General features: G+C 53.2%; 2 protein-coding genes across 4 annotated transcripts in view; both read right to left on the reverse strand.

The window, feature by feature from the left end:
• The window catches only part of LOC116942147 (uncharacterized), a 51,648-nt gene extending 37,879 nt beyond the window's left edge, over nt 1-13,769 (reverse strand). For all 3 annotated transcript variants that reach the window (XR_012941664.1, XM_076066906.1, XM_076066905.1), the window contains exons 1-4: nt 13,664-13,769; nt 9,704-9,842; nt 2,265-2,328; nt 775-833 (exon numbers count right to left, since the gene is read on the reverse strand). Coding sequence is in view for 2 of the 3 variants with exons in the window: in XM_076066906.1 (XP_075923021.1) it covers nt 775-833; nt 2,265-2,313 (108 nt within the window). In the remaining variant the exon portion in view is untranslated. The remainder of the gene's footprint in view (nt 1-774; nt 834-2,264; nt 2,329-9,703; nt 9,843-13,663) is intronic.
• Nucleotides 13,770-14,061: 292 nt separating this feature from the next.
• Nucleotides 14,062-27,606, reverse strand: part of LOC116942107 (uncharacterized) — a 60,259-nt gene continuing 46,714 nt past the window's right edge. The window contains exons 4-8 of the mRNA XM_076066908.1: nt 24,894-25,040; nt 23,774-23,890; nt 16,582-16,696; nt 14,588-14,661; nt 14,062-14,364 (exon numbers count right to left, since the gene is read on the reverse strand). Of these exons, the coding sequence (XP_075923023.1) occupies nt 14,065-14,364; nt 14,588-14,661; nt 16,582-16,696; nt 23,774-23,890; nt 24,894-25,040 (753 nt within the window). The 3' untranslated portion in view covers nt 14,062-14,064. The remainder of the gene's footprint in view (nt 14,365-14,587; nt 14,662-16,581; nt 16,697-23,773; nt 23,891-24,893; nt 25,041-27,606) is intronic.

Raw genomic sequence — 27,606 nt, forward strand, 5'->3', positions numbered from 1 at the left:
ACACACCATCACACACACCCAATCACACACACACACCATCACACACACACACCATCACACACACACAATCACACACACACCATCACACACACACCATCAAACACACCATCACACATACACACCATCACACACACCATCACACACACAATCACACACACCATCACACACACCATCACACACACACCATCACACACACACCATCACACACACACACCATCACACACACACACCATCATACGCACCATCGTACACACACCATTACACACACCATCACACACACTATCACATACACACACCATCACACACACACACCATCACACACACCATCACACACACACCATCACACACACACACACACCATCACACACACACACCATCACACACACACCATCACACACACAAACACACCATCACACACACACCATCACACACAATCACACACAGCATCACACACACACACACCATCACACACACACCATCACACACACTATCACACACACACCATCACACACACACCATCACACACACTATCACACACACAATCACACACACACCATCACACACACACCATCACACACACACCATCACACACACACACCATCACACACACACCATCACACACACACCATCACACACACACCATCACACACACACCATCACACACACACTATCACACACACACACCATCACACACACACCATCACACACACCATCACACACACCATCACACACACTATCACACACACACCATCACACACACACACCATCACTCGCCTGGTCGCAGTGTAGAACCCCCTGCCAGCCGCGGGTGGGATCCGGTCCTGAGTGTGGAACTGGGAGGCCATGGAAGACCAGAGACAGAATGAGAGAGACACACGGGGACGGGAGGAGGAGGAGGTGAGATAGGCAGCGGTAGGAGGAGGGAGGTACAGGATGATACAAGAGAGACAGGGAGAGGGGGGCAGGGAGGAGTGGGGGGGGGGCAGCAGGAGGGAAGGTGAACGAGTCAGGGAGAGGAGGAGGGACCACGGGGAGCCAAAGGCAGGGAGGAGTGGGAAGAACGGCAGGCGATGTGTCAGAAGGCTGTCGTCAGATCAGAAGGAACAGAGGTGGTGGAGGAGGTGGAGGAGAGCGGGGAGTGTTTGACAATGTGTGGCGATGGAGGAGGAGAGCGGGGAGTGTTTGACAATGTGTGGCGATGGAGGAGGAGAGCGGGGAGTGTTTGACAATGTGTGGCGATGGAGGAGGAGAGCGGGGAGTGTTTGACAATGTGTGGCGATGGAGGAGGAGGAGGAGGAGAGCGGGGAGTGTTTGACAATGTGTGGCGATGGAGGAGGTGGAGGAGGAGGTGGAGGCGACGACGAGGTGTGTGACACGGCAGGGGAAGGAGGCAGGAAGATTCGGGGCGGATGAGACGGAGAGAGAACGTCCAGAGGGAACAACACGAATGAAGGCGGAGGAGGGTGACGACGAGGTAGAGAGACGAGGAGGAGAGTTCGGGTTAGAAAGGAGGAACGCAGTAGGGGAGACGAGGTATCCGATGTAGCACAGGTGCACACGCACGCACGAACACACACACGAACACACACACGCACACACGAACACACACACACACGAACACACACACGAACACACACACACACGAACACACACACGAACGCACTTGCACAAGACTCCCCCCTCCTCCCTTGTAAAGCGCAGCGCACGCAGTGGGAACCGAGTCTCAGGCTGAGCCATAAAGGCGTCGGGTTAACGAGTAACTAGTGAGGACGCCTCCCCCTCACCCTCCTCCTCACCCCTCCAACCCTCCTCCTCAACCCCTTCCCCCTGTGCCTCCTCCTCCACCTCGCCCCCCCACGCCTCCACCTTGCCCCCCCCACGCCTCCTCCCCCCCACGCCTCCTCCTCACCCCCCCACGCCTCCACCTCGCCCCCCCACGCCTCCTCCTCACCCCACGCCTCCTCCTCACCCCCCCACGCCTCCTCCTCACCCCCCCCCCCCACGCCTCCTCAGCCCCCACGCCTCCTCCTCACCCCCCCACGCCTCCTCCTCACCCCCCCCACGCCTCCTCACCCCCCCCCCCACGCCTCCTCACCCCCCCCCCACGCCTCCTCCTCACCCCCCCACGCCTCCTCACCCCCCCCCCCACGCCTCCTCACCCCCCCCCCCACGCATCCTCCTCACCCACCCCACGCCTCCTCACCCCCCCCACGCCTCCCCCCCCACGCCTCCTCCTCACCCCCCCCCCCACGCCTCCTCCTCACCCCCCAGCGCCGCAGAACTGGCACCGGCACGAAGGATGGCTTCGTGCATGGCTCGCTCCGACACCTGCGCGTCACACAGAGCGCGTCACACAGAGCATGTGTGTGTCACACAGAGTGTGTGTGTGTCACACAGAGTGTGTGTGTGTCACACAGAGTGTGTGTGTCACACAGAGTGTGACTCACACAGTGTGTGTGTGTCACACAGAGCGTGTGTGTGTGTGTCACACAGAGCGCGTCACACAGTGTGTGTGTGTCACACAGAGCGTGTGTGTGTGTGTCACACAGAGCGCGTCACACAGAGCGCGTCACACAGAGCGCGTCACACAGAGTGTGTGTGTGTGTGTGTGTCACACAGAGTGTGTGTGTGTGTCACACAGAGCGTGTGTGTGTCACACAGAGTGTGTGTGTGTCACACAGAGCGCGTCACACAGAGCGCGTCACACAGAGCGCGTCACACAGAGTGTGTGTGTGTGTGTGTGTCACACAGTGTGTCACACAGAGCGCGTCACACAGAGTGTGTGTGTGTGTCACACAGAGTGTGTCACACAGAGTGTGTCACAGTGTCTTTGTCAAGGTGTTAACACACAGAGTGGGTCACAGTGTCTTTGTCTAGGTGTTAACACACACGTGTGTGTGTCACACATAGCGCGTCACACAGAGCGCGTCACACAGAGCGTGTGTGTGTCACACATAGCGCGTCACACAGAGTGTGTCACACAGTGTGTGTGTGTCACACAGAGTGTGTCACACAGAGCGCGTCACACAGATCGTCTGTGTGTCACACAGAGTGTTTCACACAGAGTGTGTCACACAGAGTGTGTGTGTGTGTCACACAGAGTGTTTCACACAGAGTGTGTCACACAGAGTGTGTGTGTGTGTCACACAGAGTGTGTCACACAGAGCGCGTCACACAGAGTGTGTCACACAGAGTGTTTCACACAGAGTGTGTCATACAGAGTGTGTGTCACACAGAGTGTCTCACACAGAGTGTGTCACACAGAGCGCGTCACACAGCGTGTGTCACACAGAGTGTTTCACACAGAGTGTGTCATACAGAGTGTGGGTGTCACACAGAGTGTTTCACACAGACTGTGTCACACAGTGTGTGTGTGTCACACAGAGTGTGTGTGTGTCACACAGTGTGTCACACAGATTGTGTCACACAGAGTGTGTGAGCGTGTCACGAAGATTGTGTCACACAGAGTGTGTCACAGTGTCTTTGTCAAGGTGTTAACACAGAGTGTGTGTGTGTGTCACACAGAGTGTGTGTGTCACACAGGGTGTGTGTGTCACACAGAGTGTGCCACAGTGTCTTTGTCAAGGTGTTAACACACAGAGTGTGTGTGTGTCATACAGAGTGTGTGTGTGTGTCACAGAGTGTGTGTGTGTGTCACACAGTGTGTCACACAGAGCGCGTCATACAGAGTGTGTGTGTGTGTGTGTCATACAGAGTGTGTCACACAGAGTGTGTCACAGTGTCTTTGTCAAGGTGTTATCACACAGAGTGTGTGTGTGTCATACAGAGTGTGTCACACAGAGTGTGTCACAGTGTCTTTGTCAAGGTGTTATCACACAGAGTGTGTCACACAGAGTGTTTCACACAGAGTGTGTCACACAGAGTGTGTGTGTCACACAGAGTGTGTCACACAGAGCGCGTCACACAGATTGTGCCACAGTGTCTTTGTCAAGGTGTTAACACACACGTGTGTGTGTGTCACACATAGCGCGTCACACAGAGCGCGTCACAAAGAGGGCGTCACACAGAGCGTGTGTGTGTCACACAGAGTGTGTCACACAGAGTGTTTCACACAGAGTGTGTCACACAGAGTGTGTGTGTCACACAGAGTGTGTGTGTGTCACACAGAGTGTGTGTGTGTCACACAGATTGTGCCACAGTGTCTTTGTCAAGGTGTTAACACACAGAGAGTGTGTGTGTGTGTCACACAGAGTGTGTCACACAGATTGTGCCACAGTGTCTTTGTCAAGGTGTTAACACACAGAGTGTGTGTGTGTGTCACACAGAGTGTGTCACACAGAGTGTGTCACAGTGTCTTTGTCAAGGTGTTAACACACAGAGTGTGTGTGTGTCATACAGAGTGTGTCACACAGAGTGTGTCACAGTGTCTTTGTCAAGGTGTTATCACACAGAGTGTGTGTATGTGTGTCACACAGAGTGTGTCACACAGAGAGTGTGTGTGTGTCACACAGAGTGTGTCACACAGATTGTGCCACAGTGTCTTTGTCAAGGTGTTAACACACAGAGTGTGTGTGTGTGTCACACAGAGTGTGTCACACAGAGTGTGTCACAGTGTCTTTGTCAAGGTGTTAACACACAGAGTGTGTGTGTGTCATACAGAGTGTGTCACACAGAGTGTGTCACAGTGTCTTTGTCAAGGTGTTATCACACAGAGTGTGTGTGTGTGTCACACAGAGTGTGTCACACAGAGAGTGTGTGTGTGTCACACAGAGTGTGTCACACAGATTGTGCCACAGTGTCTTTGTCAAGGTGTTAACACACAGAGTGTGTGTGTCATACAGAGTGTGTCACACAGAGTGTGTCACAGTGTCTTTGTCAAGGTGTTAACACACAGAGTGTGTGTGTGTGTCACACAGAGTGTGTGTGTATGTCACACAGAGTGTGTCACACAGAGTGTGTCACAGTGTCTTTATCAAGGTGTTAACACACAGAGTGTGTGTGTGTCACACAGAGTGTGTCACACAGATTGTGTCACAGTGTCTTTGTCAAGGTGTTAACACACGTGTGTGTGTGTCACAAGTGCGTGTGTCACAGTGTCTTTGTCAAGGTGTTAACATACGTGTGTGTGTCACAGCTTATGTCACTGTGTCTCTGTCAAGGTGTTAACACACGTGTGTGTGTGTCAGTGCGTGTGTAATTGTGTTAGGGGCCGTCCATAAATGACGTAACGCAATTTTGGACGATTTTTGACCCCCCCCCTTCGTCACACAACGTCACAAAAAGTCAGACCCCCCCTCAAATATGACGTTACAAAGCTCTCCCCCCCCAAAAAAAATATATAAAACATTCTTTAAATCGCTTTAAACTACAGTGAGGGAAAAAGGTATTTGATCCCCTGCTGATTTTGTACGTTTGCCCACTAACAAAGAAATGATCAGTCTATAATTTTAATGGTAGGTTTATTTGAACAGTGAGAGACAGAATAACAACAAGAAAATCCAGAAAAACGCATGTCGAAAATGTAATAAATTGATTTGCATTTTAATGAGGGAAATAAGTATTTGACCCCCTCTCAATAAAAAAAGATTTCTGGCTCCCAGGTGCTTTTTATACAGGTAACGAGCTGAGATTAGGGGCACACTCTTAAAGGGAGTGCTCCTAATCTCAGCTTGTTACCTGTATAAAAGACATCTGTCCACAGAAGCAATCAATCAATCAGATTCCAAACTCTCCACCATGGCCAAGACCAAAGAGCTCTCCAAGGATGTCAGGGACAAGATTGTAGACCTACACAAGGCTGGAATGGGCTACAAGACCATTGCCAAGCAGCTTGGTGAGAAGGTGACAACACTTGGTGCGATTATTCGCAAATGGAAGAATTACAAAAGAACTGTCAATCTCCCTCGGCTTGGGGCTCCATGCAAGATCTCACCTCGTGGAGTTGCAATGATCATGAGAACGGTGAGGAATCAGGCCAGAACTACACGGGAGGATCTTGTCAATGATCTCAAGGCAGCTGGGACCATAGTCACCAAGAAAACAATTGGTAACACACTACGCCATGAAGGACTGAAATCCTGCAGCGCCCGCAAGGTCCCCCTGCTCAAGAAAGCACATATACATGCCCGTCTGAAGTTTGCCAATGAACATCTGAATGATTCAGAGGACAACTGGGTGAAAGTGTTGTGGTCAGATGAGACCAAAATGGAGCTCTTTGGCATCAACTCAACTCGCTCTGTTTGGAGGAGGAGGAATGCTGCATATGACCCCAAGAACACCATCCCCACCGTCAAACATGGAGGTGGAAACATTATGCTTTGGGGGTGTTTTTCTGCTAAGTGGACAGGACAACTTCACCGCATCAAAGGGACGATGGACGGGGCCATGTACCGTCACATCTTGGGTGAGAACCTCCTTCCCTCAGCCAGGGCATTGAAAATGGGTCATGGATGGGTATTCCAACATGACAATGACCCAAAACACACGGCCAAGGCAACAAAGGAGTGGCTCAAGAAGAAGCACATTGAGGTCCTGGAGTGGCCTTGCCAGTCTCCAGACCTTAATCCCATAGAAAATCTGTGGAGGGAGCTGAAGGTTCGAGTTGCCAAACGTCAGCCTCGAAACCTTAATGACTTGGAGAAGATCTGCAAAGAGGAGTGGGACAAAATCCCTCCTGAGATGTGTGCAAACCTGGTGGCCAACTACAAGAAACGTCTGATCTCTGTGATTGGCAACAAGGGTTTTGCCACCAAGTACTAAGTCATGTTTTGCAGAGGGGTCAAATACTTATTTCCCTAATTAAAATGCAAATCCATTTATAACATTTTTTGACATGCGTTTTTCTGGATTTTTTTGTTATTCTGTCTCTTACTGTTCAAATAAACCTACCATTAAAATTATAGACTGATCATTTCTTCGTCAGTGGGCAAACGTACAAAATCAGCAGGGGATCAAATAATGTCTTCCCTCACTGTATTGCCATTGTAGTGCGTATTTAATGTGCCGCTGCACTCTGATGTTGTAGGAGAAAACATTTATTAAAAAGTCTATTTAATTAAGTAGAACGTGTTGTCTATATTTATTTAAAGTTGTGCATTTTGATGTGACGTCACATTTCTAAAACCCCCCCCGTCACACATCGTCACAAATGTCTGACCCCCCCCCCCCCCAGGTGCGTGACGTCATTAATGCGTCATCTATGGACGGCCCCTTAGCCCTTTCGGTGTCAACAAGAATCAACAACCGCTCACAAACGGACACGAGCAGAATGTCCCATTCACACCGCGCTGCGTGTGACGCGTCACACGCACGCAAAGGTCCCCCGGGTAGCCTACACAGGCTGATAGGGCAAGTGCTGTTAGCAAGCATCAGACAAAGATCCCCCGGGTAGCCTACACAGGCTGATGGGGCAAGTGCTGCTAGCGAGCATCAGACAAAGGTCCCCCGGGTAGCCTACACAGGCTGATGGGGCAAGTGCTGTTAGCGAGCATCAGACAAAGGTCCCCCGGGTAGCCTACACAGGCTGATGGGGCAAGTGCTGCTAGCGAGCATCAGACAAAGGTCCCCCGGGTAGCCTACACAGGCTGATGGGGCAAGTGCTGTTAGCGAGCATCAGACACAGGTCCCCTGGGTAGCCTACACAGGCTGATGGGGCAAGTGTTGTTAGCATCAGACAAAGGTCCCCCGGGTAGCCTACACAGGCTGATGGGGCAAGTGCTGCTAGCGAGCATCAGACAAAGGTCCCCCGGGTAGCCTACACAGGCTGATGGGCCAAGTGTTGTTAGCATCAGACAAAGGTCCCCCGGGTAGCCTACACAGGCTGATGGGCCAAGTGCTGCTAGCGAGCATCAGACAAAGGACCCCCGGGTAGCCTACACAGGCTGATGGGGCAAGTGTTGTTAGCGAGCATCAGACAAAGGACCCCCGGGTAGCCTACACAGGCTGATGGGGCAAGTGCTGCTAGCGAGCATCAGACAAAGGACCCCCGGGTAGCCTACACAGGCTGATGGGGCAAGTGCTGTTAGCGAGCATCAGACAAAGGTCCCCCGGGTAGCCTACACAGGCTGATGGGGCAAGTGCTGCTAGCGAGCATCAGACAAAGGACCCCCGGGTAGCCTACACAGGCTGATGGGGCAAGTGTTGTTAGCGAGCATCAGACACAGGTCCCCCGGGTAGCCTACACAGGCTGATGGGGCAAGTGCTGCTAGCGAGCATCAGACAAAGGACCCCCGGGTAGCCTACACAGGCTGATGGGGCAAGTGCTGCTAGCGAGCATCAGACAAAGGTCCCCCGGGTAGCCTACACAAGCTGATGGGGCAAGTGCTGTTAGCGAGCATCAGACAAAGGTCCCCCGGGTAGCCTACACAGGCTGATGGGGCAAGTGCTGTTGTTAGCGAGCATCAGACAAAGGTCCCCCGGGTAGCCTACACAGGCTGATGGGGCAAGTGTTGCTAGCAAGCATCAGACAAAGGTCCCCCGGGTAGCCTACACAGGCTGATGGGGCAAGTGCTGTTGTTAGCGAGCATCAGACAAAGGACCCCCGGGTAGCCTACACAGGCTGATGGGGCAAGTGCTGTTGTTAGCGAGCATCAGACAAAGGTCCCCCGGGTAGCCTACACAGGCTGATGGGGCAAGTGCTGCTAGCGAGCATCAGACACAGGTCCCCCGGGTAGCCTACACAGGCTGATGGGGCAAGTGTTGCTAGCGAGCATCAGACAAAGGTCCCCCGGGTAGCCTACACAAGCTGATGGGGCAAGTGCTGTTAGCGAGCATCAGACAAAGGTCCCCGGGAGCACCGACAATTGCCGGCACGAGGGGTTGGTGTGGCCAGCAGCACGCCCACGTGCTGAAGCTTACTACGCACAGCACACGGCACTACTCATTTAAGGCTGAGTCGACCTACAGACACACTACACATGTATCAACACACACACTGTCACACGCGTGTGTTAAGCACGGGGCTACCCGGGTGGAGGGCACCAAATCAGCCGCGATGGCCTCACAAGGAGCCCGAGTTCAGATCGACGATTCACGCTGAGATTTGTCCTAAACTCCGATTCCACACGGGAGTTACGCACAAGACATTGCGTACGTTAGGAAAGGATTCAGGCGAGGTCGAGACCACTCTTACGTAGATTGTCACAGTAAAAGAATCATACAACTTTGAATAAATTAACATAATTATTATGGCATTAACGTAAATTGCATTAGTAACGATAGTATGTTAATAATGGATACAATTAACATGAATAATATAAATACACGACTGATCACAGCGGCAGAACCAACTAATGCACATGGAGCGATGACGTCGCGGCAGCCATGTTGCGTGGGGACTTCACAGCGGCCATGTTGCATGGGGGGTTATCTTCGTAGCAGCTGATTGGCTGGTGTGGTGAGTGACACACAATGAGTACTTGACGCGTCACCGACACTGCTTCGGATCCAGTGAAGATCGCTACCGGTCGGATTTTCTGTACTCGGAACCTCCAGATCTCAAAAGCTGAGCAGTACCGAGCGCGGATCGTGTTTGGATGTGCGACCACCACCATGCATACCACAGGTGCCATCATCGGCTGCCGATGGGTGAGCAGGGGGTTCGCGTCTCAAGTACCGTGTCAAGTTGAGTCTGTGTAACACGGTGGGAACTCGAGAGACCAGGACGAGTCTCATTTGCAAGACTGACCTCGGTCACCACAATGACAAGTGCGTGCCAGTGCGTGTGTGTTAGTACAGGCCTCACCGTGGGGTCGGGGTGGCGGCTCACGAGTAGGGTCACGGGCCCTGGCTCTCGCTCGCTCAGCAGCGCAAACGCCTCGGCCAGACCACGGCCGGCACGGCACAGACTGCGGCCGGCCACCTCCAGCACCTGGTCACCACGCCTGGCACCACACCGCGCAACACACACGCAACACGTACACACCACGTACGCGCACGCGGACCCAGAAACTCCCCACGGGTGGTGGTCAATATTTTTAAATCGGGCCTTACGTTATTTAAAATAAGAACATCTTGGGTAGCACAATTTTCCCGTAAGTGAAATGACTGGTGTGTCGCGACCCATGCTGTGAACCCCTCCACTCTCCCCTCACCCCCTGTGAAAACGGACGCTGCAAACTCCAAATATATAGGCATCAGGGTCGGGATCGAACCGACGACCTCCAGTCAAAGTAGTTAACATCTCGCCACCGTGCTGCCTCTACACACCACACACATACCACACACACACCACACACACACACCACACACACACACTACACACACACACCACACACACACCACACACACACTACACACACCACACAGAGACCACACACACACCACACACACACCACACACACACACTACACACACCACACACACACCACACACACCACACACACACTACACACACACACCACACACACACCACACACACACACCACACACACACACTACACACACACACACCACACACACACCACACACACACACTACACACACCACACACACACCACACACACACCACACACACCACACACACACTACACACACACACCACACACACACCACACACACCACACACACACACTACACACACCACACACACACACCACACACACCACACACACACACTACACACACACACACCAAACACACACCACACACAGACCACACACAGACCACACACACACCACACACACAGCACACACACACACCACACACACACCACACACACCACACACAGACCACACACACACACCACACACACCACACACACACCACACACACCACACACACACCACACACCCCACACACACCACACACACACTACACACGCACACCACACACACACACCACACACCACACACAGACCACACACACACACCACACGCACACACTACACACACACCACACACACACTACACACACACACCACACACACCACACACACACACCACACACACACACACCACACACACCACATACACACCACACACACACTACACACACACCACACACACCACACACACACACCACACACACCACACACACTACACACACACCACACACACACACCACACACACCACATACACACCACATACACCACACACACCACACACATACACACTACACACACCACACACACACCACATACACACACCACACACACCACACACACACCACAAACACCACATACACACCACACACACACCACACACACACCACACACACCACATACACCACACACCACACACACACATTACATACACACCACACACACACCACACACACCACATACACACCACACACACACCACACACACAACACACACACCACACACACACTACACACACACACCACACACACCACACACACACCACACACACACCACACACACCACATACACACCACACACACCACATACACACCACACACACACCACACACACCACACACACACCACATACACCACACACACCACACACACACGACACACCACACACACACCACATACACACCACACACACACCACACACACACCACACACACACACCACACACACCACACACACCACATACACACCACGTACACACACCACACACACCACACACACACCACATACACACCACACACACAGCACACACACAGCACACACACACCACACACAGACCACACACACACTACATACACACCCCACACACACCACACACACCACACACGACACACACACCACACACACCACACATACACACCACACACACCACATACACACTACACACGACACACACACACCACACACGCCACACACACCACACACACACCACACACATACCACACACACCACACACACACCACACACACCACACACACCACACACACCACACACGACACACACACACCACACACGCCACACACACCACACACACATCACACACCACACACATACCACACACACACCACACACACACCACATACACACCACACACACCACACACACCACACACGACACACACCACACACGCCACACACACCACACACACACGCCACACACACCACACACACACCACACACACCACACATACACCACACACACCACACACACACACCACACACCCCACACACACACACCACACACACCGCATACACAGCACACACACACACCACACACACACACCACACACACCGTATACACAGCGACAGGTACGCTTCTTTACATGTATACACAGCGACAGGTACTTATTTATATGTATACACAGTGACAGGTACTTATTTATATGTATACACAGTGACAGGTACTTATTTATATGCATACACAGTGACAGGTACTTGTTTATTTGTATACACAGTGACAGGTACTTCTTTATATGTATACACAGTGACAGGTACTTATTTATATGTATACACAGTGACAGGTACTTATTTATATGTATACACAGTGACAGGTACTTGTTTATTTGTATACACAGTGACAGGTACTTATTTATATGTATACACAGTGACAGGTACTTATTTATATGTATACACAGTGACAGGTACTTCTTTATATGTATACACAGTGACAGGTACTTATTTATATGTATACACAGTGACAGGTACTTATTTATATGTATACACAGTGACAGGTACTTGTTTATTTGTATACACAGTGACAGGTACTTATTTATATGTATACACAGTGACAGGTACTTGTTTATTTGTATACACAGTGACAGGTACTTATTTATATGTATACACAGTGACAGGTACTTATTTATATGTATACACAGTGACAGGTATTTCTTTATATGTATACACAGTGACAGGTACTTATTTATATGTATACACAGTGACAGGTACTTGTTTATTTGTATACACAGTGACAGGTACTTATTTATATGTATACACAGTGACAGGTACTTGTTTATATGTATACACAGCGACAGGTACTTGTTTATTTGTATACACAGCGACAGGTACACTTATTTATATGTATACACAGTGACAGGTACTTCTTTATATGTATACACAGTGACAGGTACTTATTTACATGTATACACAGCGACAGGTACTTGTTTATATGTATACACAGCAACAGGTACACTTCTTTACATGTATACACAGCGACAGGTACTTATTTATATGTATACACAGTGACAGGTACTTCTTTACATGTATACACAGCGACAGGTACTTCTTTAAGGCTGAGTTTACTTAGGGGAGGCCCAAGACCGGTACAGGTCATCGCCACTGATGTTGGCCGTGAGCTGAAATCTAAACAAGATTGTTGGGTTCATGGCGCATTGCGCTAACCGCTGCGCCACCGCTCCCCGCTATACAAATATGCACTCCAAAGACACACACACTTACATGTGCACACATACGTACACACATACATCCACACCAATGTAAACACATTCACCCACATGCGCACTCATTCACACGCATACATTCACATACACACCTACCAACACGATCTCGCCTGACCTCTCACCTTTGCTCACCTGCTCGCTCACCTGCTCGCTCACCTGCACACTCACTTTACCCGCTCACTCACGCGCCCTTACACTTGTATTCACACCTGCTCACTCACCTGAAACTCACTCACCTGCAACTCACTCACCTGAAACTCACTCACCCTGAAGCTCACCTCGCTCACACACTCGCGATCTGTTCCACCTGCAAGGGGTTGAGGAGTGGGAGCCGGCGACCTCTGTGTGACCCCAGTGACCTCCTCCCTCACCTGAGTCGCCCGCTGAGCTGAGCGGCGGAGCCCGGAGCGAGGGAGAGGATGAACACCCTGGGGGGCCCTGCTGCCCCTCGTGGCCCCCCCGGTCCCCCCGGGTTCCTCTCGGGGTCGTCTGCCCCCGTGCCCCCCTCAGCTGAGACACAGCACACGCCGATCCCGAGGCCCACGCCTCGCTCTGTGGGCGGAGGGTGGGGGGGGCATGCTGCTCACCTGCACGTTCACATGCTCACTCATGTGTAGTAGGTGCCCACATGCTGACCTTTACACCTGCAAGCGTCCTCGCTCTCTCTGCTCACCTGTCTGTTCACCTGCACACTCTATGCTTACCTGTACGCTCACCTGAATGCTCACCTGCACACTTGCATGTACACTCACCTGTAAGCTCACCTGCATACTCACCTCTCACCTGCAAGCTCAGTCAGACGGGGCCAGGGGAGTGATGACCCCTCCACCGCCCTTTCGCCCCCACCCCACCGCCCTCCCCCCGTGTATTTAACCCTATAACTCTGTGATGACCCTTGACCTTTCATAAGCGTGACCTCCACGACGATCTGGTCCATGGGGTCGCTCGCTTTCCCAGTCACATGACCGGAGCTCGGGGTCAGGCCAAAGGTCATGTCGGAGGCGAGGTCAAAGGTGGCGGCGCCGCAGAGAGGAGCACGCACAGCCAGGGTCACCACGCCGCGGGGCAGCCGCTAGGGGTCACAGGGTCAGGGGTCAGATCAGGGGTCAGCGACAAGGGGGCAGCGCCTCAACCACGTGGCACCCACCATTTGTATTGTTCAGTTCCGTCTCGTATGTTCTGACCCGTTTTTTCTATAGTCCAAGCTGTAGCACCACCACCATGTCCTCCACATTGAACTCGCGAATTGTGACCCTGAGAATGGATCTCGCCCACCATGCAGGCGCCACGCTCACCTTGAAGGTGGCGATGGCCTCCACGTGGGTGAGGCCGCGCACGGGCTCCCCGTTCACCTCCAGCAGCTCATCGCCTGCCAGAGACGCGCACAATGACAGAGTTCCCCCTCCCCTTGTAGCCCACATAGACTGTTGGGGCAAGTGCTGTGAGCGAGTCGCACCTAGTGAAGGCCGGAATGGCACTCGAGGGGCTGGGAGGCCAGCACCACGCCCGTCCGCCTTCGTCTCCCGAGACGCGATGTTTACACACCGCACCAAGTACTCATTTGAGGCTGAGTCGATCTAGGGGACGCCAAGGCCGATTTATATAATCGTTGCTGGTCGTAGCCGTGAGCGAGAAATAGAACTTGGGTCGCCAGGTTCGAAGCGCAGTGTGCTAACCACTGCACCACCGCTCCCTATCATCCACTCAATCACCTACCCACCTACCCACTCATCCATTCACTCATTTACCCACCCGCTAACTCAGCCACCCACTCACCAAGACTTACAAATGTCCTGGGCGAAACCAGGACAGGTGGCAACTCTAGGCCACCTTCACTGCTGCTACTGCACTTGAAAGGAGAAGCGCGCATCAGGCCCTCATCATCACCATCACCCTCACCATCACCCTCACCATCACCCTCACCATCACCCTCACCATCACCCTCACCATCACCCTCACCATCACCCTCACCCTCACCATCACCATCACCCTCACCATCACCCTCACCATCACCCTCACCATCACCATCACCCTCACCATCACCATCACCTTCACCATCACCCTCACCATCACCCTCACCATCACCCTCACCATCACCATCACCCTCACCATCACCCTCACCATCACCCTCACCATCACCCTCACCCTCACCATCACCATCACCCTCACCATCACCCTCACCATCACCATCACCCTCACCATCACCCTCACCATCACATCACCCTCACCATCACCATCACCCTCACCCTCACCATCACCCTCACCATCACCATCACCCTCACCATCACCCTCACCCTCACCATCACCCTCACCATCACCCTCACCATCACCATCACCCTCACCATCAACATCACCATCACCCTCACTCTCACCCTCACCATCACCCTCACCATCACCCTCACCATCACCCTCACCATCACCTTCACCATCACCATCACCCTCACCATCACCCTCACCATCACCCTCACCATCACCATCACCCTCACCATCACCCTCACCCTCACCATCACCATCACCCTCACCATCACCCTCACCATCACCATCACCCTCACCATCACCATCACCCTCACCATCACCCTCACCATCACCATCACCCTCACCATCACCCTCACCCTCACCATCACCCTCACCATCACATCACCCTCACCATCACCATCACCCTCATCCTCATCATCACCATCACCCTCACCATCACCCTCACCATCACCATCACCCTCACCATCACCATCACCCTCACCATCACCATCACCCTCACCATCACCATCACCCTCACTCTCACCCTCACCATCACCCTCACCATCACCATCACCCTCACCATCACCCTCACCATCACCATCACCCTCACCATCACCATCACCCTCACCCTCACCATCACCATCACCCTCACCATCACCCTCACCATCACCCTCACCCTCACCATCACCATCACCCTCACCATCACCATCACCCTCACCATCACCATCACCCTCACCCTCACCATCACCCTCACCCTCACCATCACCCTCACCATCACCCTCACCATCACCCTCACCCTCACCATCACCATCACCCTCACCATCACCCTCACCATCACCCTCACCATCACGCTCACCCTCACCATCACCCTCACCATCACCCTCACCATCACCCTCACCATCACCATCACCCTCACTCTCACCCTCACCATCACCCTCACCCTCACCATCACCCTCACCATCACCCTCACCATCACCCTCACCATCACCCTCACCATCACCCTCACCATCACCCTCACCATCACCCTCACCCTCACCATCACCCTCACTCTCACCCTCGCGCAGCCGGCCATCCATGGCAGCCGCCCCCCCGGGGAAGACGGTCTTCACGAAGATTCCCATGATGCCGCGCGTCGAGTCGCGCCCGCCCACGATGCTGAAGCCCAGGCCCTGGGGACGAGGACACGCGGGGTGCATCCCACTGGGCGCGTCAACGTCGGGAAAACGTTGGCCCAACGTCGGGCCCATGTCAACCAACGTTGACCCAAAATGTTGCACGTTTACTGGGTCCACCATGGCACTTGCTTCACCATCACCACATTCACCACCGTCTGGATATCGCCACTCCACGTTGAAGGTTCCGATGCCCCGCCCCCGCACGGAGGCCATCGGCACCTTCAACTTGGAGTGGCTTGGGCCACCATGGCACGCGTTAGTGTGGGCCACGATGGCACGCGTTAGTGTGGGCCACGATGGCACGTGTTAGTGTGGGCCACGATGGCACGCGTTAGTGTGGGCCACGATGGCACGCGTTAGTGTGGGCCACGATGGCACGTGTTAGTGTAGGCCACGATGGCACGTGTTAGTGTGGGCCACGATGGCACGTGTTAGTGTGGGCCACGATGGCACGCGTTAGTGTGGGCCACGATGGCACGCGTTAGTGTGGGCCACGATGGCACGTGTTAGTGTGGGCCACGATGGCACGCGTTAGTGTGTGCCACGATGGCACGTGTTAGTGTGGGCCACGATTGCATGTGTTAGTGTGGGCCACGATGGCACGTGTTAGTGTGGGCCACGATGGCACGTGTTAGTGTGGGCCACGATGGCACGTGTTAGTGTGGGCCACGATGGCACGCGTTAGTGTGGGCCACGATGGCACGCGTTAGTGTGGGCCACGATGGCACGCGTTAGTGCGGGCCACGATGGCACGCGTTAGTGTGGGCCACGATGGCACGCGTTAGTGTGGGCCACGATGGCACGTGTTAGTGCGGGCCACGATGGCACGTGTTAGTGTGGGCCACGATGGTACGCGTTAGTGTGGGCCACGATGGAACGCGTTAGTGTGGGCCACGATGGCACGTGTTAGTGTGGGCCACGATGGCACGCGTTAGTGTGGGCCACGATGGCACGCGTTAGTGTGGGCCACGATGGCACGCGTTAGTGCGGGCCACGATGGCACGCGTTAGTGTGGGCCACGATGGCACGCGTTAGTGTGGGCCACGATGGCACGTGTTAGTGCGGGCCACGATGGCACGTGTTAGTGTGGGCCACGATGGTACGCGTTAGTGTGGGCCACGATGGCACGCGTTAGTGTGGGCCACGATGGCACGTGTTAGTGTGGGCCACGATGGCACGTGTTAGTGTGGGCCACGATGGCACGTGTTAGTGTGGGCCACGATGGCACGTGTTAGTGTGGGCCACGATGGCACGTGTTAGTGTGGGCCACGATGGCACGTGTTAGTGTGGGCCACGATGGCACGCGTTAGTGTGGGCCACGATGGCACGCGTTAGTGTGGGCCACGATGGCACGTGTTAGTGTGGGCCACGATGGCACGTGTTAGTGTGGGCCACGATGGCACGCGTTAGTGTGGGCCACGATGGCACGCGTTAGTGTGGGCCACGATGGCACGCGTTAGTGTGGGCCACGATGGCACGTGTTAGTGTGGGCCACGATGGCACGTGTTAGTGTGGGCCACGATGGCACGTGTTAGTGTGGGCCACGATGGCACGCGTTAGTGTGGGCCCCGGCTCCAGGGTGGGCGGAGCCCCCTATCGCCGCTGGGCCTTGTGTACACAGCCCACACCGACGTGGAGACGTCACGATAACAATATGTGGTTGATGCAGACACGATTCCTTCTTTAGTGTTTGAACGTCTTAACGCACTTGTTTTGTTGCCAGAAAGGGTAAAACCTATTCTGATATTTTGATATTGGCAAGGAAGGTCACGTGATGTCGCTGCTCACGCCGAGCTCTCAATGTCCTGATAGTGGCATTGTCTTTGTGCTGTTCGCCTTTTGGCGTCCTCTGGTCTAACACTGTTAGTGAGACTAAGCTCTAAAGAAAGCCGTCTCTGGTGTGAACCAATCAGTTTAAAGACAATGCATCAGCATATGCTACCGGAGCATGTGATGAATGCTGACAGGATTACTTGCAAAAGGTTTCTGTTTGGTGGTTTAACATCTTAACACCACTGTCTTATTGACGTAAAGGGTCAAACCTATTCTCATAACAATACGACTATTTACTATTTTTATTTTAACAGGTGAAGCCCACTGAGCTATGTAGCTCTTCTTTTCAGAAGCGACCTGGCCACACACGATCGCTCAACAAAGTGGCTTATCACGTGGAAAATCACAAGTCAAATAATCTAAACGCGTGATGTTGATTCTTAATGTGGAGGGAAACACCGGAGGTCCCGGAGAAAAATCCACGCGACCACGGGGAGAACACGCAAACTCCACGTATTCAGTTTAACACGTAGGCTTTTGCGACCAACTAGATTCATCAGGCTGTAGTTGTAATTACTGGTGAAACGTCGTACTCAGATTGTAAATGTTGTGGCTTGGCTCTCCAACACACCGGTTAGTGCTGTACTCGTGATGAATTGGCCACGTTCTGTTTACCTGACAATCCTTACTAGTTGGCTGTGTCGGGTGGTGGCGGGTTTTAACGACACATTTATACATTTACGCGATCTAACCCAAAAAACCTCCACATATTCAGGTGCCAGGGTCGGGATCGAACCCACGACCTCCTGTATACCAAGTAGAGGCCGACCGAAACTGAATTTCTGGTTTTGGCCAAAATCGAAACCAGATCAAAAGTAAAAAATTGACTTTCGGCTGATAACCGAATCCGAAAGGTATATAACCGAAGTTACCGAACACAAGATTTATGAAATATGTCACGATGCAATGCTATTTTAATAAAACATAAATCTAGAACTAATCATGCAGAGCCTGCAGTAAGAGTCGCTAAATATCAAATCTTTAGGTGTTACTTAGTAATTATATCCAAACAAACGAATGTTGTAGTTAAGAAACAACAGTTGTTCCGCATTCAGCCAAACAGGCTGCCGTCTGTTGAACGGTCGTATATACATTAGCAGCCTGCATGGCTGCGGCTGTGACCTCGCTCCCAAGCTGCTGATGCTGACGTGTGTGTATGTGTGTGTTTGTGTGTGTTTGTGTGTACATGTATGTGTGTACGTGTGTGTTTGTGTGTACGTGTGTGTGTGTGTTTGTGTGTACGTGCCGGACGGGAAACTCTGTCGTGGACAGTGCTATGGGGGGAGGGCCAATTCCGATTGGCTCCTCCCCTCATGGCGTCTGTGACCACCACAGTGGCTAAACGGGGACTCTGGACGGGTGCGAGGGGCTGGTAACCCTTCCAACCTTCAAAAATTTACCACTAAACCACGACTGAAATATGTAACAAATAAGCTTGTGCCGGAGGCCCCGGGGGGACAGGTGTCTATGACGTCTCCTGGCGAAACCCCAATTGGCGGAGCCAGGATATTGAATCTGTACCCTAGGGGCTCCTCCAGAAACAAAGAAAAGCCACTTCGTGTGGCCACGTGAAATGTTCGAACGCTCACTGCGGAGGAGAGGCTGCCACTCCTCTGTCGGGAGCTGGACTGGTACCACCTGGATCTCTGTGACATTCAGGAGGTCCGGTAGACCAGTTCTAGCTCCTGCCATCATGAGGGGTGGACAGTCCTCTACTCGGGGCAGCAGACTGCCAAACAACAGGGTGTGGCTCTTCTTTTGAACAAAAGGATGAAGGGGGCGTGGGAGCGTGGTGGTGAGGTGTGGGAAGCTGTAGGCCCCAGGCTACTTTGGGCTTGCCTTCCCATCAACCGGAGGCGAGGAGTGGTGGTCGTGGTTACTTATGCCCCCACCGAAGACGAACATCCGTGAAGGGATGCAGGTAAAACCGATGAGTCAGATGCCTTATATGACCTCCTGTCACAGGTGTTGGCTAAAGTGGCCCCTCAGGATAGAGTCATCTTGTTGGGTGACTTCAATGCCCGAGTTGGTCATGATGCTGGCGCCTGGTCTGGAGTGATTGGAGGGCATGGGCCAGATCAGCTCAATAACAACGGTAGGAGGCTGCTAGATTTTTGTGCAGCCCATGGGCTTGTAATTACCAACACGCTGTTCCGGCATCGGCGCATCCACACAACACCATGGATGCATGCCGGGTCCAAGCAAGAACATCTGCTGGACTATATAGTGACGGACCAGCGGATGCGAGTCCATGTCCTTGACACCAGGACCTACCGTGGAGCTGATCTGCCCTCTGACCATCGACTAGTCTTCTGTAAGATGCGCCTGCCATTCTTCCACTCCGGTGGTGGGTGTACACCCAGGACCCCATTCCAACCTAAAGTGGCCTGGTCTCAGTTATCTGATGAATGTTGCAAGCGATAATTTCATCATCGCTTGCGGCTGGGGTTGGCATAGTCCCCCACTCCTCCTGATGTCGAGGGTAAATTGGCGAGGTTTAGGACTGACTCATGCAGCTGCAATGGCTGCTTTGGGTACGCGGTCCAAACCTCCCCAGAGACCCTGGCTGACAGAGGAGGTGTTCAGGATGGTTGAGAAAAAGCGACAGGCCCACTGTCATCGGCTACAGAATCCCACGTCAGAGAATGAGGAGGCTTACCGCAGCCTTCGCTCGGAGGTTCGGAGAGCCGTGAGGCGCTGCAAGGATGGGTGGTGTTCGCGGGTTGCTGAGGAGATGGAGTCTGTCTCAGTGGCCCGCGATCACAAATCTCTATTTAACTCCATCAAAAAAGTAACCTGTAGCGCTACACCTATTACCATCATTAGGGGAAAAAACGGTGATCCAATCTCTGACCCCCAGGAACAGGTTTGCAGATTTGCTGAGCATTTCTGTGAGGTCTTGGGGGAGGGGAAAGCCCTCTGCCAGGAAAACATCGTGGCACAAAGTGGGGATGACCCTGCTGAGGCTGCAGTGCCTCAAATATTGGAAGAAGCCACCCCCTGTGAGAGGCTGGCTGAGGTGCCATCTGTTGAGGAAGTACTGAAGGCGATCCGGAGTCTGAGACCAGGAAAAGCACCAGGTATAGATGATCTCCCAAGCGAAATGCTGAGGGAGGGTGGCGTTTGTGCACAGACTGCCCTATATGACATCATAACAACATTCTGGACCACTGGACGAGTTCCGCAGGATTGGAAGGATGCCCTAGTGGTCCCCCTCTTTAAGAAGGGGGACCGCACAGACTGTAACAACTACAGGGGCATCTCCCTCCTCAGTGTGCCGGGAAAGGTCCTGGTAAGGATTATTCAACATCGCCTTGCCAGGCGTGCTGAGGAGAGGCTTGCGGAGCCCCAATGCGGTTTCAGGACAGGGCGGTCCTGCACAGATGCCATATTTTCTGTCCGTCTGCTACACCAGAGGTGTAGGGAATTCCAACAAGACCTACATCTCTGCTTTATTGACCTGGTCAAGGCCTATGATACCATCAGTAGGCCTGGGCTCTGGGTTGTTCTTCGTGCTTTTGGAGTCCCTGACCCTCTGCTCACAATCATTAAGGACCTTCATGATGGTGAGCGGGCCCGGGTAAAACTACGTGACCGGGAGTCAGAGCCATTCTCTGTACACCTTGGGGTGCGAAAGGGATTGTCCTCTGGCTCCCACATTATTTAACATCTATTTTGACCACGTCGTTCGTGAAGCCTTCAATAGCTGTACCGGGGGAATCTCCATATAGTACAGATATAATGGGAGGCTGATCGATGCCCGGGTGCGGTCAAGGGATGGTTCCCTATTACTCAACCACGTTATGTATGCTGATGATTTGGTAATAGCTGCTCATTCAGAGGAGGAGTTGGAGACGCTGCTGCTGAGACTGGAGCGTGCCACTTAGAGATGGGGCCTTACCATCAGCCCAACCAAAACTAAGCACCTGCCTGGGTATTTTGTACCATCGGACACTCCACCCCCACAACTTCCAATCGGTGATGGGGCAGTTGTGGAGAGAGTGGAGAGTTTCCCATACGTGGGCAGTGTGCTTATGACCGGCTCCAGTTTAACAGCAGAGGTCTCACTCCGAATCAGTCGAGCGGCAATATCTTTCCATCGGTTGTGTAACGCTGTGTGGAAGCTACCTGGCCTGTCGCTCCACACTAAGCTTTAGGTCTTCTCAGCCACGGTGATTCCCTCCCTTCTCTACGCTTGCGAAACGCAGACCCCCTAATGGAACATCTTCACTGGTTAGAAACATTTAGGCTAGCCTGCCTATGATCCATCCTGGGTTTAACCAGGCTGGATTGTGTGAGGAGCTCACACATCTTTCAAAGTTCTGGGCAAGGTCCCATCGGTGAGCTCCTCCGGCAGGCAAGGCTGCGTTGGCTGGGTCATGTAGCCCGCATGCCCAGCCACCGCATGCCGAAACAGATTTTGTTCGGCCGGATCGAGGGGGCTAAACGGGCAGGCACGGGCTAGAGAAGAGATGGAGTGATGTGGTACAGGAGGACGTGGAGCTGAGTGGACTTGCCGATGACTTGTACCAGTGGTGTCAAGATTGGCCTCTGTGGAGGAGGCTCGTGAAGGACGCTACTGGGTAGTTGGAGGCAGTCGCCCTCCAACAACAACGGAGGGCGGAGGAGCGACGCTCACAACAATGAGCGGAGTGCCGGGTGGCTAAAGCACAGCAGGTTGGCACAGTAGGGGGCACAGGTGGTGCATCAGCCAGTCATCTCAGTCATCTTAGTCAGTCGACCCGTGGCACTTGGGTCTGCCCCGTGACCTCCTGCCAGCGGGCGTTCGACACTTCACATGGCCTCAAGGTGCACATGGCCTGGCACAAGCGTGGTGGTGACGTCACCGCCACTTAGTGGCGAATGGCGGTTGTTGTTGTGTGTGTGTTTGCAGCCTATCGCATCGGATTGCCTAGCGCCGACTGACCGGCCGATAGGCAGAGTGATAGACGTAGCATGAGCGCTAGATTCTCAAAATAGATCTTCGGTTGATGAATGATGACCGAAAGTCAATATCAGTTTCGGCCGAAAACCGAAACCAGACGGAAAGTAAAAAATTTACTTTCGGCAAAAACGATGCCGAAAGAGGCCATTTGCCAACTTTTGGCGCCGAAACCGAAACCGAATTTCGGTCGGCCTGTAATACCAAGTGAGGCAGATAACATCTTGCCACCGTGCGCCTATCGGTGGGCCCAACGCATCGCCCCCTCCCTCCCTCCCTGCCGGTGTGGGCCTCACCGTGCCGCGACCCTTGATGAGGACGACGGTGCTGACGACGGAGGCCCTCGCAGATCGCCACGGCGACGCGGGCAGCGCCACGCTGAGCGACCGCGTGCGGGGCCGTGGGCCCGCATCCTGCGGGGAGAGAGGGGGACGGCGCGGGAGGAGACGGAGCCACCTCATGGATTCCGCCACCTCCCGGGCTACTGGACCGTGTCTTGTCTCCACCATCACCACCACCACCACCGCACTGCAGCTCATAACACTCACTCATATACGCACCCACTCGCTCACCTGCCAACCCACTCAACCACCCACTCACCCCCTCACCTACACACTCACAGCACTGGCACACACAGCACTGGCATATACAGCACTGGTACACACAGCACTGGCACTCATTAACAGACTGTCGGGGCAAGTGCTGTTAGCGATCACCTATGAAGGCACAGCACACTCACTCACCCACTTACACACTCATTGCCAGTCATCTCAGTCATCTTAGTCAGTCGACCCGTGGCACTTGTTTCTGCCCCGTACACACTCATTGCTATATGGAACCACCACACTGCAGGTCACCCACTCACCTCATGGCGATTCGCTGCTCGACCTGGCCCTGAGGTTTGCTCTCTCACCGGTGAGCGAGCTCACACAATCGTGGAGGGCAGAGCGTCGTGACAACGCTTGCACACCACGCGACAATTGTATTTGTTTGGCTGCGTCGGGTGGTGGAGGGTCTTACGACACAGTTTTGGTCAGACCATCACGTGGCCTTACGCAAAAAATAAATTACGAATCATAATCATGGCTTCCGAAAACATATTTTTCGTGTTCAGATAACGGCCACGCTGTTAAACTGTGTTACCTGTGGGATGGGGGGGGCCGGGACGGGGAGTGAGAGGGGGAGCCGGGAGGGGGGGCCGGGAGGGGGGGCCGGGAGGGGAGTGAGAAGGGGAGCCGGGTGGGGGGGGCCGGGATGAGGAGCCGGGAGGGGGAGTGAGAGGGGGGCCGGGAGGGGGGGCCGGGAGGGGGGGCCGGGATGAGGAGCCGGGAGGGGGAGGGGTGGGGCCGAGAGGGGGGGCCGGGAGGGGGAGGGGGGGGCGGGAGGGGGGGCCGGGAGGGGGAGGGGTATCCCCACCTGAGTGGTGGGGACGTCGAGGAGTAGCTGCGGGGGGAGCGACAACTTCCTGGGTCCCTCACCGCCCCCCCCTCTCCTCCCCACTCCTCCGCGTGGCGCCGCCGCCGGGGACCACGCCGGGGGCTGTCCACCGGGGTCACCCCCCTCCTGTGGGAGGCCACCAGGGGATCTGACCTGTGGATCTCTACGTCACTCTGTGTCACTCTGTGGATCTCTACGTCACTCTGTGGATCTCTACGTCACTCTGTGAATCTCTACGTCAATCTGTGTAACTCTGTGTCACTTTGTGTCACTCTGTGGATCTCTACGTCACTCTGTGTCACTCTGTGTCAATCTGTGTCACTCTGTCGATCTCTACGTCACTCTGTGTCACTCTGTGTCAATCTGTTTCACTCTGTGGATCTCTACGTCACTCTGTGTCACTCTGTGTCAATCTGTGTAACTCTGTGGATCTCTACGTCACTCTGTGTCACTCTGTGTCAATCTGTGTCACTCTACGGATCTCTGTGTCACTCTGCGTCACTTTGTGTCACTCTGTGTCACTCTGTGGATCTGTGTGTCACTCTGTGGATCTCTGTGTCACTCTGTGAATCTCTGTGTCACTCTGTGAATCTCTACGTCTCTCTGTGTCACTCTGTGTCACTCTGCGTCACTTTGTGTCACTCTGTGTCACTCTGTGGATCTCTGTGTCACTCTGTGGATCTCTGTGTCACTCTGTGAATCTCTGTGTCACTCTGTGAATCTCTACGTCTCTCTGTGTCACTCTGTGTCACTCTGTGTCACTCTGTGGATCTCTGTGTCACTCTGTGAATCTCTACATCTCTCTGTGTCACTCTGTGTCACTCTGTGTCACTCTGTGGATCTCTGTGTCCCTCTGTGTAACTCTGCGTCACTCTGTGTCACTCTGTGTCACTCTGTAGACCTCTGTGTCACTCTGTGTAACTCTGTGGATCTCTGTTTCACTCTGTGGATCTGTGTCACTCTGTGTCACTCTGTGGATCTCTACGTCACTCTGTGTCACTCTGTGTCAATCTGTGTCACTCTGCGGATCTCTGTGTCACTCTGTGTCACTCTGTTGATCTCTACGTCACTCTGTGTCACTCTGTGGATCTCTACGTCACTCTGTGTCACTCTGTGTCAATCTGTGTCACTCTACGGATCTCTGTGTCAATCTGTGTATCTCTGTGTCCCTCTGTGTCACTCTGTGGATCTCTGTGTCACTCTGTGAATCTCTACATCTCTCTGTGTCACTCTGTGTCACTCTGTGGATCTCTGTGTCACTCTGTGAATCTCTACATCTCTCTGTGTCCCTCTGTGTCACACTGCATCACTTTGTGTCACTCTGTGTCACTCTGTAGACCTCTGTGTCACTCTGTGTCACTCTGTGGATCTCTGTGTCACTCTGTGGATCTGTGTCACTGTGTCAATCTGTGTCACTCTGTGTCACTCTGTGGATCTGTGTCACTCTGTGTCACTCTGTGTAAATCTGTGACACTCTGTGGATATCTGTGTCACTCTGTGTCACTCTGTGGATCTCTACGTCACTCTGTGTCACTCTGTTTCAATCTGTGTCATTCTACGGATCTCTGTGTCACTCTGTGTCACTCTGTGTCACTCTCTGGATCTCTACGTCACTCTGTGTCACTCTGTGTCAATCTGTGTCACTCTGTGGATCTCTACGTCACTCTGTAAATCTCTTATACGTCACTCTGTGTCACTCTGTGTAAATCTTTGTCACTCTGTGTCACTCTCTGGATCTCTACGTCACTCTGTGTCACTCTGTGTCACTCTGTGGATCTCTGTGTCACTCTGTGTCACTCTGTGGATCTCTGTGTCCCTCTGTGTCACTCTGCATCACTTTGTGTCACTCTGTGTCACTCTGTAGACCTCTGTGTCACTCGGTGTCACTCTGTGGATCTCTGTGTCACTCTGTGGATCTGTGTCACTCTGTGTCAATCTGTGTCACTCTGTGTCACTCTGTGGATCTGTGTCACTCTGTGTCACTCTGTGTCAATCTGTGACACTCTGTGGATAGCTGTGTCACTCTGTGTCACTCTGCGGATCTCTACGTCATTCTGTGTCACTCTGTGTCAATCTGTGTCACTCTACGGATCTCTGTGTCACTCTGTGTCACTCTGTATCACTCTCTGGATCTCTACGTCACTCTGTGTCACTCTGTGTCAATCTGTGTCACTCTGTGGATCTCTACGTCACTCCGTAAATCTCTTATACGTCACTCTGTGTCACTCTTTGTAAATCTGTGTCACTCTGTGGATCTCTGTGTCACTCTGTGTAACTCTGTTGATCTCTACGTCACTCTGTGTCACTCTGTGGATCTCTACGTCACTCTGTGTCACTCTGTGTCAATCTGTGTCAATCTGTGTCACTCTGTGTCAATCTGTGTCACTCTGTGGATCTCTGTGTCACTCTGTGGATCTCTGTGTCACTCTGTCACTCTGTGGATCTCTGTGTCAATCTGTGTCACTCTGTGTCACTCTGTGTCACTCTACGTCACTCTGTGTCACTCTGTGTCACTCTGTTGATCTCTACGTCACTCTGTGTCACTCTGTGGATCTCTACGTTATTCTGTGTCACTCTGTGTCAATCTGTCTCACTCTGTGTCAGTCTGTGTCACTCTGTGAATCTCTACGTCTCTCTGTGTCACTCTGTGTCCCTCTGTGTCAATCTGTGTATCTCTGTGTCCCTCTGTGTC

The sequence above is a fragment of the Petromyzon marinus genome, chromosome 13 (genome assembly GCF_048934315.1).
Source record: "Petromyzon marinus isolate PM22_M1 ecotype Great Lakes invasive population chromosome 13, UKy_Petmar_22M1.pri1.0, whole genome shotgun sequence".
In the NCBI taxonomy this organism is placed as follows: domain Eukaryota; kingdom Metazoa; phylum Chordata; class Hyperoartia; order Petromyzontiformes; family Petromyzontidae; genus Petromyzon; species Petromyzon marinus.